This window comes from Cyprinus carpio, chromosome B23, assembly GCF_018340385.1.
Source record: "Cyprinus carpio isolate SPL01 chromosome B23, ASM1834038v1, whole genome shotgun sequence".
Taxonomy (NCBI): Eukaryota; Metazoa; Chordata; class Actinopteri; order Cypriniformes; family Cyprinidae; genus Cyprinus; species Cyprinus carpio.
The window spans coordinates 21,654,005-21,669,976 of NC_056619.1; the positions used below are offsets into that span (position 1 = coordinate 21,654,005).

The following is a 15,972-nucleotide window of genomic DNA, read 5'->3' on the forward strand; positions in this document are numbered from 1 at the left end:
TTATTTTTATTGCATTAGTTAAACTTAAATCCTGTTTGATAAAATCTAGTCCCACCATATATTACTTCCTGTTCAGTTTCTTTTTGCAGGAGTGCTGATGATCGGCGCCCTCTGCTGGATCTCTGTCTGCATCACAGACACGTCACTGTTTTATTCTGCTGGATTCTGGATTCTCGTTTTGTCTTTTATTATTCTTGTTAGCTGTTTCTGGTCGGAAATAAGATCATATTACGAATATGTGTTGGTCATTTTGAATCCAAAAACAGATCTAGTGGACTTGAAGTGGACAGCCTTTGATTCTCTTCCTGTTGTTGTTTTTTTTTTTTTTTTTAAGCATTTGGCAGATTCTTTAATCCACAGCGGCTTGTTGAAGCTGTACAGTAGTCTGATGACTAATGTGTGTGTGTTTCCGGTCAGGATGCGAACGCTCAGCCGCGGCCCACAGCACAGGATCTGGCCGGGTTCTGGGATCTGCTGCAGCTCTCCATCGAGGACATCAGCATGAAGTTTGACGAGCTCCACCTCCTCAAGTCCAACGACTGGAAGATGTCTGAGACCCAGGACAAAAAGGTCCCACTGACAAACCTTTCAAACATCCTAACATTTCCCTTTGCCTTTGCTTGTGAAACCAATTGGAATGTAGAAAAATATTTTGGTTTGTGGTTATACTTCAGCTTTTAGATCTAGAACTTTGTATCACCACATGGAGCCGCCCCATCTATGATAATGTCGTGTGGTGAAAATGTAGTGCGTCAGTTATTTGCCAAAAAAAAAAAACTAGGCAGTATATAATGTATTTTTGTGTATGGTGTTTATGTAGTAAATGGTACACTATTGTTAAAAAAAAATTGTAATATAATATTTATTTGATATTTATTATTAAATATTTATTGTATGCATACTTTATATTTTATACGTTTTATTTTATAAATTACTTAATATTTACTTAAATTATTTATTAAAAATTATAAATAAAATTACTTAATTTATTTTGTTTATTGTATTTATTTTATATTTATTGTTTAATTGTTTTATTATTTTTCATATTTAATTATAAGCTAATAATGTTTTTAAAAGTTTAAAAAGTAATATTAGTGATTAAATATATTCTTTTTATTAATCTAATAATAAATTACCTTTTCTAATCTAATACTTTTTTGGGGTTAAAATGGCTATTAATTCAATACTATTTTAATATTTCTTTTGATAATTTGGTATATGTATTTTATTGAAATTTAATATTTAGTTTATTCTATACATTTCTGTATTTTGTTATAAATAACTTATTTATTATTAACTTATTTATTATTTAATATTCTATTTGTATTTTATTCTAAAAATACTAGAAAATTTATTTTAATATGTATTTCATAAATGCATTTTATTTAGTACAGTTTCATATAAGCTATAATGTATTTTAAAGGGATACTCCACCCCAAAATAAAAATTTTGGAAATGAAGATATTTTGGATGAAAACCGGGAGGCTTGAGACTGCCCCATTGACTGCCAAATAAATAACAGTCAAGGTCCATAAAAGTATGAAAGACGTGAGTGGTTCAACCGTAACATTAAGAAGTGCCGAGAATACATTTTGTAAGCGAAGAAAAATTAAAATAACGACTTTATTTAACAATTCCTTTGTCAACGGTCTCCTCTGTGTCTCTCCATATCACCGTATGCTCTTCTGTATCATCCACGCCACAAGGATGCACTGTTTCTACATTAACTAGTTTTGATTTGAAAGAAAACAGCGCATCCTTGTGGCACGGATGATACAGAAGAGCATACGGTGGTATGGAGAGACACAGAGGAGACCGTTGACAAAGGAAATTGTTGAAATAAAGTCGTTATTTTTGTTTTTCTTTGCTTATAAAAAGTATTCTAGTCGCTTCATAAACTTACGGTTGAACCACTGATGACAGATGGAGTATTCTGAAGATGACTTTCATACTTTCCTGGACCCTGACACTGTTATTTATTTGGCAGTCTATGGGACAGTCTCAAGCCTCCCGGTTTTCATCCAAAATATCTTAAATTGTGTTCTGAAGACGAACAAACTTTATGGGTTTGGAACAACATGGGGGTAAGTGATTAATGACAACATTTTCATTTTGGGGTGGAGTAACCCTTTAATAGTTATAAATGTAAATTGATTAAATATCATTAACATTTTATTTATTATTTATATAGTTAAATTTTTAAAAACAATAACATCTTTCATATTTATTACAGATTTAATTTCATAAATGTCTTTTATAAGTGTGTGTGTGTGTGTGTATATACATATTCTTATATAATTTATTTTCAATTTCTTACAAATGAAGGTAGTATTTAACATAATTACTGAATGAATGTCCTCAGGAGGAGAAGAAGTCCGCTCCATCCCACACACCAAAGAAGACGGTGAAGGTCAAACCCTCCGGAGGAAAGGAGAAAAGCAGCGACTCGCTGGCCGACAAGCAGCGTCAGGAGGCCAGGAAGCGACTGATGGCGGCCAAGCGAGCGGTTTCCGAACGGCAGAACTCCGCCACCGAGAGCGCCGAAAGCATCGAGATCTACGTCCCCGAGGCTCAGACGCGACTCTAACACTCCTCACGAGGACACGCGCACCGGGGGCGGAAACCACGAGCAAAAAATACGAAATCGAACGAGCAAAAAACTGAATTGGAACGCTGCCACAGAAGAACCTCCCCTCGACGTTAGTTTCCATGGTTACCCTCGTTATGATTCTTAATGTTCTAAAAGTTAATTATCTCATGGAAATATATCAAGACTTTGTCTGTAAATTGTGCTAATATCTCTGATGAAAAGACCGTCGTTCAGATCTCAGACCCTTTACACGCGTCACATGACCCGCTTCACACGTCACATGACCCACAGCATGCACTCAGGATCCCGCACGTGTGCACTTGTCTTTCATCAGCGCAGTCTTCCTGCTCTCACAGACACCTTCTGATTTCCTTTTCCCACCAGTTTTTGGAGCACGAATGCGTGACTTTATCGCTCGAATGGAAATCTGCAGAAATGTTTGGACGGTACAACGGATACTTGAAGCGGATCGCCACAGGAAGTGGATTTTAGCACTCCACTAGTTCTGTTTGATTCCCTCCAGTAAAATTGAACACAGAAACACATCCAGCTTGGTTTATTTTCACGTAAAAGCGCACGGCGCACGACCCATCTGTCAGTTTCTGCTTATTTAATAGGGTTAAAACATGACCACTCCACTTTGTTTTTATGATGAATGTTTTAAAAACTCTATGACAATGTCCAGATTTTTACTTGGGCCAAGTCTGTTTTGTAATATTATTAATATTATTATAATTTTAATGTGTTTTTGTTGTCCAGTCATTCCATGTGTTTCCAGCACACGGTTTCCGTACAAACCGCGTGTCTGTGTGTGACCAATCAGAGCCCATCATTTGTGATCGAAGATGTTTTTTTTTATTTTATTATTATTATTTTCTTTGTCAGATATTAAAAACTTCCGTCACCCAGAACTTGCTGATTTGGAAAAGTTGTTTCAGATTTTCTCACGTCGGGGCCCAGAAGTGTCAGTATTTACACAAATGCTTTGCTTCTAGTTGTCTGTGCGTGTTAAACTAGGTTAGAAAGATTTTAACACACTTCACCATTATGATCCTGGAGAATCACTACTGTTTCTTCATGTGCCAAAGGAGGGAAATGAAATGGAGATTTGATGCCACTTTCATTAACAATTCATTCATTTTTCAGAGTTTGTATTCCATTATAAGCATTAAAGAAATAGTAGGAAACACCCAAGATCCCTCAGGCCATCCAAGATCTAGATGAGTGTATTTCTACATCAGATTTGGAGAAATATAGCATTGCATCTCTTGTTCACCAATGGAAGTGAAATTGAGACTCCAAACAGACTAAAAAAAAAACATAATAATCCACCACAAACAATCAACTCAACACCATCAGAAAACAAAAGCAGAATTTAAAAAACAAACTATTTTCAATAAAATAGTTCATTGATATCGTTGCTTCTGGATTAAATACGAGTCCTGTATCCATTATATTGCTTTCTAAAAATCTGTGCTGATGAAACACTCATTTTCATCTTGCTTGGCTTGAGGGGTGAGTACATTTTCTACAAATGGTCATTTTTTGAGTGAGCTACTCCTTTAAGTGCATCAGATCTGAAGGTCTCAGACCTGCTGACTCACGTCAATGTTTCAGAAGCTTGGTTTTCATGGTTTGTGTGGTGCACTAAGCTCAAACTTGCTTTAGTTTGGATTCAACATGTAGACGATGAGTCTCTGAACATGAGTCACATTCATCACGTCTTCCATTTTCTCATAATGATGATGACTGAGGCATGAGCAGAATTCATTATTCTGGACTCGCCCTGAACAAGAGTTGAGGACGGCTTTTGCGATTTAATATTTTTGTGGAAACCATGATGCATGACATTTAAACGTTTGGGTTAAATATGATTATATATATTATTATTATTATTATTATTTTATTTTATTTTTATTTATTTTTTGTAATAATCAAAATCAAAAAAAACAGAAAATAAATATGATTTGTGATATGAAATATTTATATTGTAAATAAATGCTGTTCTCTGGAACTTTCAATTCATGAGAGAATCCTGAAAACAAAATGTTGAATTTTTCCACAAAAATATAAATCGGCATAACTGTTTTCAACACTGTTTTTTTTTTTCTTTCTCTTGAGCAGCAAATCAGCATATTAAATGTGATTGTTTAAAAATACTCACGTTCAACTTTTGTTCTGCAGAAGAAAATGATTTTATAGACATTTTCACATGCACTGATTTTCATCAATCCAAATGAATCTAATGCAACTTTACATTCTGAAAGTAATGTTTATATGTTCCCTAAACTTTTTTTTTTAAATGTTGTTTTGCAAAAAAATTCAATGCATGTTCTCCAGAAAATAACCGTTAACTCAAGTGGCGTTTTACCCTTGATCACATATTTAAAATTGTGTTAAATATGTTTTTTAGCAGAAATTTTCCAACTCTTAAATCTCCTCCACTGATCAGTTTGTAAGTAGGCGTTAATAAAGCACTGCACATCAACATAGTTAATCATTTTCTGTTAAACAGATTATATAAGATCTACACTGCTGTTAGCAATCAGATCAAAATTTCCCGCAATCTGACTGATCCATCAATCTTCAAGGTGTCTGTTCATCCCTGCTGAAAAAAACAAAACAAAAACAAAAACAGTAGAAATGATCACAGAACTTCTAATTGTTTTCCATTACATACATTACAAACCATCCACACGTCACCATAAAATCATTACCTAATGGCTTCCAGTAGCAGGGGTGCCATGGTCTGCAGGTTTCCTGCAGAATTGGACTACTTGTAAACTGTTGCCACACATTGATTTATTTTTTTCTCTCTCTGTGGTTTAAAAATTTACTGCATAAATTGTAATTGGTTAAAATGTGTATTAAAATAAAATCACATTCTAAATTATGTGTTTTGTGGGAAGAGCTTTTGAGCTCCTTTATGAGAACAGACGGTTACTTGTGGAGTTCAAGTTGAAATTGTGTGTAATATGTAGTTTAGTTATGGGAATGCTATATACGGGGAATGCCATATGTTGAGTTTTGATAGTAGAGTTTTTTTGCTATTTTTTAAATTTGACATTTGGTGTGGTTTTGTTACACAGACTTGGCAACCCTGTACAGTAGTCCAGGACCACTTCAGGTTCCATTAAAACTAACACAGTACACATTATAACCATTAAAAGCATTACAAACTTTGTGTTGTTTTCTTCAGCAGTGTGGAAGTGGATGGAACCGAAAGCCTTGCACAATCAAGATACAAACCGTGCCACTCTCATGTTCAAATCTGGGTGACAAAACCCCAAATATTAATTCATTTCTCATTCAAAATGCAATTCTTGATCTTGAAAAAAAAAAAAAGAACAAATGAATAATTTCCTAAGAACTATAGTGAAGCATAAGCATTTTCTGCTCTAATTTCAAGGTAAATACTGCATGGAAATTTGTATCGATTTCTAGCCCAGTCACAGCTCAGAATGCTCAGATTCATCAAACATTTCACACAATTGACTTGAGCAATAAAGTACCATCTTATATTACCATTTGTCAGATGAAAAATGGTTTTCAGCCGTGTGAACGTTCACAGTTTGTCCGTGTTTTTCTGTTCTCATGTTACCTGACCTGCTTTTCCAACAGGCACTGATACTCAGCACAAATCTCTGAACTCTGCATGTCATAGCAAAATCAGAGTCTGGAAGGACTGATTATTTGAATAACAATGAACTCAAACGCATCAGATCTTAATAGCTACACACTACTCAACACACTTGTGGACTTTCAACGGACATCTGGCCTGCCTCTGTATACTTTTATTTTCTTTCCATTGGTTTTTTACAGGTGATGCTTCAGATTTTATTGAAGGACACTGTTGAACAACTTATGTATGTGCACCATTGTGAATGGACACAAATCAAATGTTTCACATCGTCATGTTGTCCTTATGCTAACTTTGGAGAGAAATAGCTCAGAGCTTGATGGCGAGGGCCGATATGGAGACTTTCATGCGTTATGTCATTATGTGTTTGTCCAAGCCATCAGGTTGTTCTTGCACTTTTGTTTGTGTGTTTATAGTGAATTACCAGTGTTAAAACAACTGCTTTAGTTGATTTAAACGGCACTTTCATAGTTGTGATAGTTTGAAAATACTAAAATTCTGAATTTAATATAGATGAAAATATAGGCTTACATTTAATGAGCTTTTTAAGAATATTTAACTTAGCAGTGTAGCTTAAATTACTTTGATTTGCCCCAATTCAAACTGTGACCCACAGGAAGTGACGTCATTTGGACAAGGTGGCGGGAAGAGAAGTAAATAATTTAGTTCAGTTATAGTATTTTTACACAAATGATAATGATGACAGCATTTGTCAAGATCAAGCAGTTTGAAGCAATTGTAAGGTTTGAAATATTAAATAAATATTAAATACCTTGAAGGTTCGCGGTTCAGTGACTTCTGTTTTTTGTGGTGAGCGAGTACGAAATTCCGCGAAAAACACAGATCGCTTTGCGGCAGCAACAAATGTTAGCGAAGCAAGCGTACTTCGTACTTCGAATGTGATGCAGGGCTGGAGACCAGATGGCGTTTTGAACGGATGTCAATGGAGGAAAGGCTTCTGAATAAACTGATTTGTGTGTGAAAACAGCGAATCGTTCACATGTTCGGGATTTAAAACATTCATTTGGATTGATCTATTTTACATCGGAAAACTGCTGCTTTTATAAGAGAACTCAAAGACAAATTTGCGACAGGATTCAGTTTACGGTAATTCTCGTTGTGGTATCCATGAACAGCGACTGACTGACTGTCGCACAATCTCAAGACAAGAACGTAATGTGATTGGTTAATGAGGATCACGTGATCCTTTTTACACGTGACCTAACCATTAGAGAAAGCGTAGCTTAACGGTCAAATAGGATCACGTGATCCTTGGTGAGAGTAGCCTACATTACAAGTGTATTGCTAGAAAATACTAAAGAAACACGCCAGAGTTTGTCTAAATGTTGGTAAGAGGATTTCAAATACTGATTATGAACCTCTTATGCCATGAACAGAAAGCAAAACAGCTCATATAATGTATAGTTTTTCCTGCTGAGGTGTGACTTTTTAAAGTTCTAGCCTTTTCTGTACCTTTTTTGTGGAAAGTGCCGTATTACGATGTGGTTGGCTTAACACTGGTCAGTCACATGTGAGTTCGGTTCTGTTTTTGAGCGCTTTTGTGACCAATATAAGAACAAACACATGGAATCTGATCCTGGATCAGTGAATTCAATATGCATACAGGCCCAGATCTCATTCTTACATCTCCAGAGTCCAGAGAAAGAGAGATTTAACGTATTATTGATATCCTTGATGGCTATTATTTTTCAGAGCTGACCTGTTTTAAAGTAACATAGATATACAGCGTTACACTCTGTAGATTGTAGGATTGTTGTGGGAAATATTTCTTTTACAATCAAAATAAAGTTTTATTTAACAAGAACATGGCAAGCGACGGATGTGGTGTTTTATATTGTTCAGGTTATAGGAGAAAGCATTAAATGGATTATAGACTCATTTTTTAGTTGGCAGCAATGCTTTGAAGTTAAAATGTCTTGATGATGGATTTGTTTCTTACAAACATGCAGCTTTTCACTTCTCAAGACATTAACTTGAGATGTGTGGATTATTGTGATGTTTTTATCAGCTGTTTGGACTCTCATTCTGACGGCACCCATTCACTGCAGAGGATCGGTTGGTGAACAAGAGATGCAATGCTACATTTCTCCAAATCTGGTGAAGAAACAAACTCATCTACATCTCGGATGTCCTAATGGTGAGTAAATTGTCAGGTAACTTCCTTTTTTTTTTTTTTGGGGTGAATGTTTGCTGTTAAAAGCCAGAAAACCAGGATTGGTCTTTTTAATTTTGTGCATTTTGTGTGATGGAGCAGAAATTTGTAAACGGTAATTTGTTAAAGAAAGTGGAAAAGCGTCTTTATTTTAAAATGATGCTAATTAATTCAATTTCTTATAGCACTTATTCTGAAACGTACAAACTTTATTCTTAATAAATGAAATCAGCAAAACTTCTTCATGTTAAAGGGTGTTTTTGGACTTCAAAAATGCCTTCGATTCTGTAGAGCATAATTATCTGCTTCAGTCTCTTACACACACACAACAGGGGATTTTATCTGGAGAGACGAAGAAAGAAAGCATGAATACGGGATCTGAAGTATGTTTGCACATGCAGCACTTGCAACACAATGTGAAATATATGCTAAGGCTTTTTGAGTGGTTTCTAGTGCACTACAGTGTGGTTTGTGAACTGTTGAGTCATCAGTATAATTAGATCTTGACATGAATCTGCTGCTGTTTTTATATGTCGTCCTTGTCTTTGGCCCCGTGTTTGAGGATGCGAGTGAACTCCACATAGTTAAAGTTTCCTTTCTTGTCAATTGGCGCCTCGCGAAACAGCTCGTCCACTTCTTCATCTGTGAAACGGTCACCCATGGTGGTCAGCAGCTCGCGGAGATGGTCCTCATGGATGAAAACCTGTTACAGACGTCACATAAAGCTTTCTCTGTAGCAAATAAACTTCTGAGTCATTATAAAGAAAATCAGGTGCCATTTGTGTCTTTCAGAAATGGATACAAATTTCTGACAATTAACAGTTGATGACTGTTTTTTACTATAGATAATATAAACTATTTTTTAAACAGATCAACAAAAATCCAATAAATGTATTAGTGACCATCATAATGATCAAGTTTTTTTTTTTTTTTTTTTTTTTTTTTTTACCAATTGAGAGCATTGGTAGAGCATTGCGTTAGCAGTGCAAAAGGTTGTGGATTCAATTCCCAGGAAACACACATACTGGTAAAAAATGTATAGCCTGAATGCACTGTAAGTCGCTTTGGATAAAAGCGTCTGCTAAATGTTCTGTAAAAAAAAAAAATATTAGGAGATAATATTCACCCGAAATACAACTATTTGAAAATCTGGAATCTGAGGATGCAAAAAAAAATCTAAATATTGAGAAAATCACCTTTAAAGTCGTCCAATGAAGTTTCTTAGCAATGCATATTACTAATCAAAAATTTAATTTTGATATATTTATGGTAGGAACATTTACAAAAATATTTTCATGGAACATGATCTTTCTTGATATCCTTTTTGGCATAAAAGAAATTCAATAATTTTGACACATACAATGTATTGTTGGCTATTGCTACAAATATATCCGTGCTACTTATGACTGCTTTTGTGTTCCAGGGTCACATTTTATTTTGAATGTTTTTCCCTCATCATGATGATGCTTTTTTTGGTCTGTCCTTTAAGGTCAGTGTTATTTAAATATCATTGAAATACTATTATTAATTTTTTATAATTTTTGAATTAGTTATTTTTATAATATTTATTTAATATTATAATTTCAAACAAATAATAAATAATATTATTGTTTTTGTCATTTTTTTAAAAAAAAAAAAACGTTTTTATAGTGTTTTAATTAAAATGTCATTAAAATTAATTAAAAATATAACTAAAAAATCTTAAAACTTTTATATTTTTGAATCGGTTTATCTAACATTTGTTATGTTTGTCAAGGGAAAATCTTAAATATCATCAGTTCCCATGATCTTGTTCGGTAAATTTGCTCTTTCTGAGAAGCTTGTAGTTTCGTGACTTTGCGAAAACCAAAACCATTTTAAACTGTGACTCCTCTTACCTTCATGAGGGCATAATTATACCAAAACATGATTTAGATCTATTAATTGAGCTTGAGATGGCACGATACAGTTAATTAGCACACAAGCACATTATTTGTTGACTAGGATAAAGGCTGTACCAGAAGCGTCTTCGTCGAAACACGTGAAGGCGTTTCGGATGACATCTTCAGGATCAGTGCCGTTCAGACGTTCTCCAAACATGGTGAGGAACATGGTGAAGTTGATGGGACCTGGAGCTTCGCTCATCATTCCCTCCAGGTACTCGTCAGACGGGTTCTTCCCTGCAGAAACACGAATACATGCTCAGATGCAGGGCTGGTTGAAATGGTTGATATTTTGCATGTTATTTGGCCTGCAGAATATTATTGGCAAAAGATATTACTAGGTGGACAAATTAATGATTTTTTTTTTTTCTAAATAAATAAAATAATTCAGCTGAAACATGGATATTATTGGATGTCACAAAAACGTATTTTCCAAACTAATGTCATATTTCAGTTCAAAAGAAAAATTAATCATTTATAATCATATATATATATATATATATACAAATCTAAAATAATATTTTAAAATATAGAAAAAAAAAAAAAAAAAAAAAAAAATACATGCAAAAAAGATTACAAAAATTACACACAAAAAAAAACTTTACAAGCTACAGTAAAAGGTCATATTTCAAATCAAAATCTAAATAAAAAATGAAGCCTATAATTAAATAAATGAATAAATATTTACACAGATAGATAGATTACCCAGAGAGGCCAGCATGTCGTGTAGATCCTCTTTATCGATGAATCCGTCTCTGTTCTGATCGATCATGTTGAAGGCCTCTTTGAACTCCTGGGTCTGTGATTGGTCGAACGTGGCGAAGACACCCACACCAGTTGGACGTGGCCCTAATACTCCAAAAAAACCACCAACACAACAACCGCGGCCGCTTCTTTGTGGTCTTTCTACCGTTGGCAACAGCTTGGCCACGCCGGCCGCAGACATTCTGACCGCTGGGTTTGCTTCTGCAGAAGGAAGAGATAAGAGATTAAATTCAACAGAGTCCACTTATCAAAGTCTGGAGGACAACACACAATACCATGGAGCAGTGCCATCGGCACAAGTATGACGGATAGAGTGTTTTCAGTGTACAAAATTACACGAAAACCACTCCGTATATGCATTCAGTCTTATATCATAATAGTTAGAGGCACATTTGATGCTGTCAGAATGAAATTGACATGAATTTTCAAGCAGAAGCATCCTTTGGTGTGACACGCTATAATTCATTGAACACCATTTTTTCTTTTTGTTTTTTTGTAATTCTCCTAAAAGTCTACATACAATAAACAATATTATACTCAAAACAATTCATGTCAAATCACGTCCAATTAAATGACTAAATTAAGGTAGTAAAAGCAAATATATGTATAATATAAGCCTACATACAATAAACAATTAAAAAAAATTGTGAGGTATTAATAATTTTAATTAAATATGTGTAAGTTTTTAAACTTACAGTGTTTGCACACACACACATACACACAAAACGACTGAAAATGGTCAAATGTTACATAACCTAAAATATACACGTTCACTTATACACACAGGAACTCTAAACCTTGCTGTTCAGTAACAGACTTGACATATTTTCTGAAACTATAATACATTTAAACTGCGCTGAGACATTTACAAAATCAACCTGTTCAGAAGTTAAAACTGAAACTATGCTATATCCATTAACTATTAACAAAGCCAGCAATGATTAGGAGATTTTACAGCAGCTGTACCTTGTTTTTGAGTTGAAAAGGGTTGGAGAAGGTCTGTTCCACCGCTGGGCTGAAGGGAAGTTTGTTTGGTGTATCAGGCGTTTCTCCACACCTCCCTGTTCCTGAGCCGGCCAATAAGGTCAGCGTCCCGCAGCCGGGCGCGTCTGGAGCCTTTAGCCATACAAGGCAAAGGAATCTGAGAGCGGCAGACCTCACATATCCTGAGAAACAGCAGAGCGTTTTCACAATGACCAGAAAGGAGGCCTTATTTAGCAAACCAATGACTGAGTGTGTGCAGCACAAAAGAGTAAACATTTCCTTCAGCAGGCAGAGCACCATGAAGGCTTCTACAGGACCTGTCACTTTCAGGCCGGCTGAGGGTTTTGCATTTTAGGAAAAACCGAATGAAAATTTATGAGCTGCTGGCTTGGTAACGTGCGATACATCCTCGTTATCGCCATTCGTCTTCTTCTCAGATATATACATACATGAATGAATTTATTATATCATTCCCATAGAAAAATCCAGAGCTACGGAAATGTCTCTGCTGCAGGCAGTGTTTGTTTAAATGGTAAAAACAAAAAGAATATGTGTAAAAATTAGATGCCATGAATTGCATAAGTTGAAAAATAGTGTGATGATGTGTAATAGTAGCATGTTACAAAAGGTCACAATATTTTTCATGTTTGTGCATAAGCATAATGTGTATTTATATTTACTATGTATTTTTGTGTATAAAGACAGAATTTTCAATATTAAATGCTTTCATATTTTTAGTCATTAATAAATTAAGTATTTTTGATACGAATTGTGAATATTATGAGAAAATATATTAAATTATATTAATATTTCGATGTTGAGATTCTTTTAAGGTTAAGTTTATTTTTCTGTTTAGTAATGAATTATTAGACGTGTTTATTTATTTCAAATGTTTATTGTTTCTTATTTTAATATGATTAAGTGTTTATTATTAATTATTTATTAATTTAATTATTTTAAATTATTCATTATTTTTTATATTTATATTAAAATATAGATCCTTTTATTTTTCATATTTTTTATATATATATCAAAATTATATTATATACTTATTTTATTTTTAATTTATTTTAATGTAATTTATTTATTATAATCTAAATGTATTTGATTTATTTATTTTAAAATGTTTTAAATTTGCACTGTAAGATACTTTTTGATGATATTTGAATATCTGAAGATATTCTTTGGTTATTTTAATCAAATGTTTGTTTTATACAAATGTATTTTATTTAAATGTATTTTAATTTAATTTGTATTTGTATGCACATTCCCATGTTTATCTAAATCTAAATGTTTATCCAAAGTGGTTTGTAGTAAATATATACATTATATATATATATATATATATATATATGTGTGTGTGTGTGTGTGTGTGTGTGTGTGTGTGTGTGTGTGTGTGTGTGTGTGTGTGTAAATGTATATTGCTTTACATGCCCCACATAATTTTCTAAAATAAAAAGAGAAGAGAAAAAGTCTAAATGATGTTAAGTATATCCAATCAAACAAGCGCAACAAACCCCCGCCCCAAGCGTCTTCAAGACAGTGATTGGTTCAGACCGTTGAGCGGCAAAAGTTACTGTTTCCTTTGATGCACGGAGAGGTTCCTCCAGCAGGGAGATGTTCGCGGATCTGAATCCTCACTGAGCCGCATTCAAGATATGTGTTATATAAACTATACACATATATAAAAATTGTAAAAATCATTTTATAATTGATACCTGACATATAAATAAAAATGTGGTGCACCATCATCTACTACAAAATTGTTATTAAAAAGCCTCATCTGATTAATTTCACTGTGGGGCAAAAGTAACGTGTATACATTGCGTGACAACACCTTTCTCCCAGAAGCGATTTGGATATTTTTTTCACCTGCAGTAATTATACTGAGAAACTGTAAATATTATCAGACTGAAACTAACACAGAATGAAAAGTAGATGTAAATATAATTATTATTTATACCGATCGTGCCTGGCCAATCACAAACCAGATTTGCGCCCCTAACCCCGCCCATTCTGTCACTCCGTCGATGCTCATCGCTCTTCTAGCGCGTATTTGTGTTTCTAAGGGTTGGACCATGGACTGTATGGGTTGGATGTTTCGGCGTGTATCTCCGGCAAGATACAAACACTTCCTGAAACACAGCTGTCAAGTCTGCTATGGAAACACAGTTTTAACTGCGTTTGAATGGGAAATGGTCCGTGTGTTTGTGTTCTCTCCGCGGCGAGGTGAGTAAATGCAGCTTTGGTTTCCTGTCTTGGAGGTGAGATGTAATGATCTAATCTCAGTCTCGTGATACCTGCTTCTGGCGCAGGTGGATCTGACCTCCGTCTGACCTCTAATGACCTGTGCTGACCCTCACACCCTGTCCGTCAGGATCGTCAAATCTGCACCTAAAGTCATGAAGCAATTCAAACGACTGCAAGAAGGCGGAGCCCAGAGTCAACGAGAAGAAAGTGTTGTGAGTTATTTCTTATTATTTATGATCATTTCAATACTTTGAGATTCCGTGTATTGATTTAATTATTTGTGAGGATTCAAACTAGTAACCTTTTAGTTATCAGCTTAGATCTAGGCTGGCTACTGAATCCATATGTAGCTAAATGTAAATATAAATAAATATAAAATAAAATACATATTTGTCAAAGATAACACAAGCGTGAACACAACATGCAATTTTTAAATGAAGGTTTTAAAAATAAGGGAAAACAAAATCTCCAAAACTGCATGGCCCTGTGTGAAGAAGTGTTTGCCCCCCTGTTAAAACTGTGGTTTATCAGACCTGAGTACAATTTCTCTAGCCACACCCAGACCTGGATTACTGCCACACCTGTTCACAATCAAGAAATCTCTTAAACAGGACCTGCCTGACAAATGCCGCATTTTCCACCGAAATTACCCGGAAACATTTGTACCAGGAACTTTTTTCCCCAGGAACAGCCTACATTACAATGAAACTAAATATTATATCAATTGCCTATTTTTATTTTAATTTTTAACATTTAGATAAATTGAATACATAAAGACCAAAGATTACCTGTTAGATTTACCCAAAACAAATTATATTTTATGCCTAACCACTAAAGAGACATCAGAGCCAGCGGCAAATGTCAGAAGGTCTAGCCGAGTTGAGAGTGCTCTCGGCGGATACATGAGCACTGAGTTCCCGCTGACCGCGTGGAGCTGATCGTCTCTGAAATCAGCGAAACACACTTTTAAAATAGGCGCTGTCTTTATAGATAAACCACAGATTTGAGTTTTAAACAACTACATTCTCACCTGAAAAACTTAAAACTACATTTCATGACATAATAACAGTAATATTTTGAAAATTATCTGAATAAATGGTGGTTGAAATCACAATGCTGCGTGAACTCAACCAATCAGCATGTTTAGCGCTCAAGTCCGCCCCCGAAAGTTCCGGAACTTTGGAAAAGAACTACCTTTGAAAATAGGGACTTTCTGAGGGGCATTTTTTTACCCAGAAACTTTATTTAGATCTGGTTCCTGCGGTGGAAAACATACTGAGTACCAGCCCAAAGTCCCTAGTTCCTGGGTAAAGTTCCAGCGATGGAAACGCGGCTCTAAAGTGAAAGTAGACCGAAAGATCCTCAAAAGCTAGACATCATGCAGAGATCCAAAAGAAATTCAGAAAACAAATGATGAGAAAGAAAGTAACTGAGATCTATCAGTCTGGAAAAGGTTATAAAGCCATTTCTAAAGCCCTGTGATTCCAGAGAACCACAGTGAGAGACATTATTCACAAATGAAGAAAACATGGACACAGTGGAGAACCTTCCCAGGAGTGACCGGTCGACCAAAATTACCCCAAGAGCACAGCGACGACTCATCCAAGAGTCACAAAAGACCCCACTACAACATCCACAGAACTGCAGG

The 15,972-nt window shown here is 34.9% G+C and overlaps 2 protein-coding genes across 4 annotated transcripts in view; one reads left to right on the plus strand and one right to left on the minus strand.

Moving 5' to 3' along the window:
• dlgap4a (discs, large (Drosophila) homolog-associated protein 4a) overlaps positions 1–3,501 on the plus strand; it is a 131,269-nt gene extending 127,768 nt beyond the window's left edge. For all 3 annotated transcript variants that reach the window (XM_042750658.1, XM_042750659.1, XM_042750660.1), the window contains 2 exons: positions 418–570; positions 2,363–3,501. In XM_042750658.1, the coding sequence (XP_042606592.1) occupies positions 418–570; positions 2,363–2,587 (378 nt within the window). In that variant the 3' untranslated portion in view covers positions 2,588–3,501. The remainder of the gene's footprint in view (positions 1–417; positions 571–2,362) is intronic.
• Positions 3,502–8,531: 5,030 nt separating this feature from the next.
• On the minus strand, positions 8,532–12,211 carry LOC109076564 (myosin regulatory light polypeptide 9-like). The gene is made up of 4 exons (XM_042750661.1): positions 12,057–12,211; positions 11,031–11,291; positions 10,400–10,562; positions 8,532–9,104 (listed from the first exon to the last, which is right to left on the minus strand). The coding sequence occupies exons 2-4, from the start codon at positions 11,269–11,271 to the stop codon at positions 8,930–8,932; spliced, it is 579 nt and encodes a 192-aa protein (XP_042606595.1). The 5' UTR covers positions 11,272–11,291; positions 12,057–12,211; the 3' UTR covers positions 8,532–8,929.
• Positions 12,212–15,972: the final 3,761 nt, after the last annotated feature.

Coding starts and splice junctions, on each gene's coding strand:
- LOC109076564 (XM_042750661.1), bottom strand. CDS start 11,271: ATGTCTGCGGCCGGCGTGGCCAAGCTGTTGCCAACGGTAGAAAGACCA. Junction 10,563..11,030: donor CGACATGCTGGCCTCTCTGG/GTAATCTATCTA, acceptor GTGTTTCTGCAG/GGAAGAACCCGTCTGACGAG. Junction 9,105..10,399: donor TTCGACGAAGACGCTTCTGG/TACAGCCTTTAT, acceptor TCTGTAACAGGT/TTTCATCCATGAGGACCATC.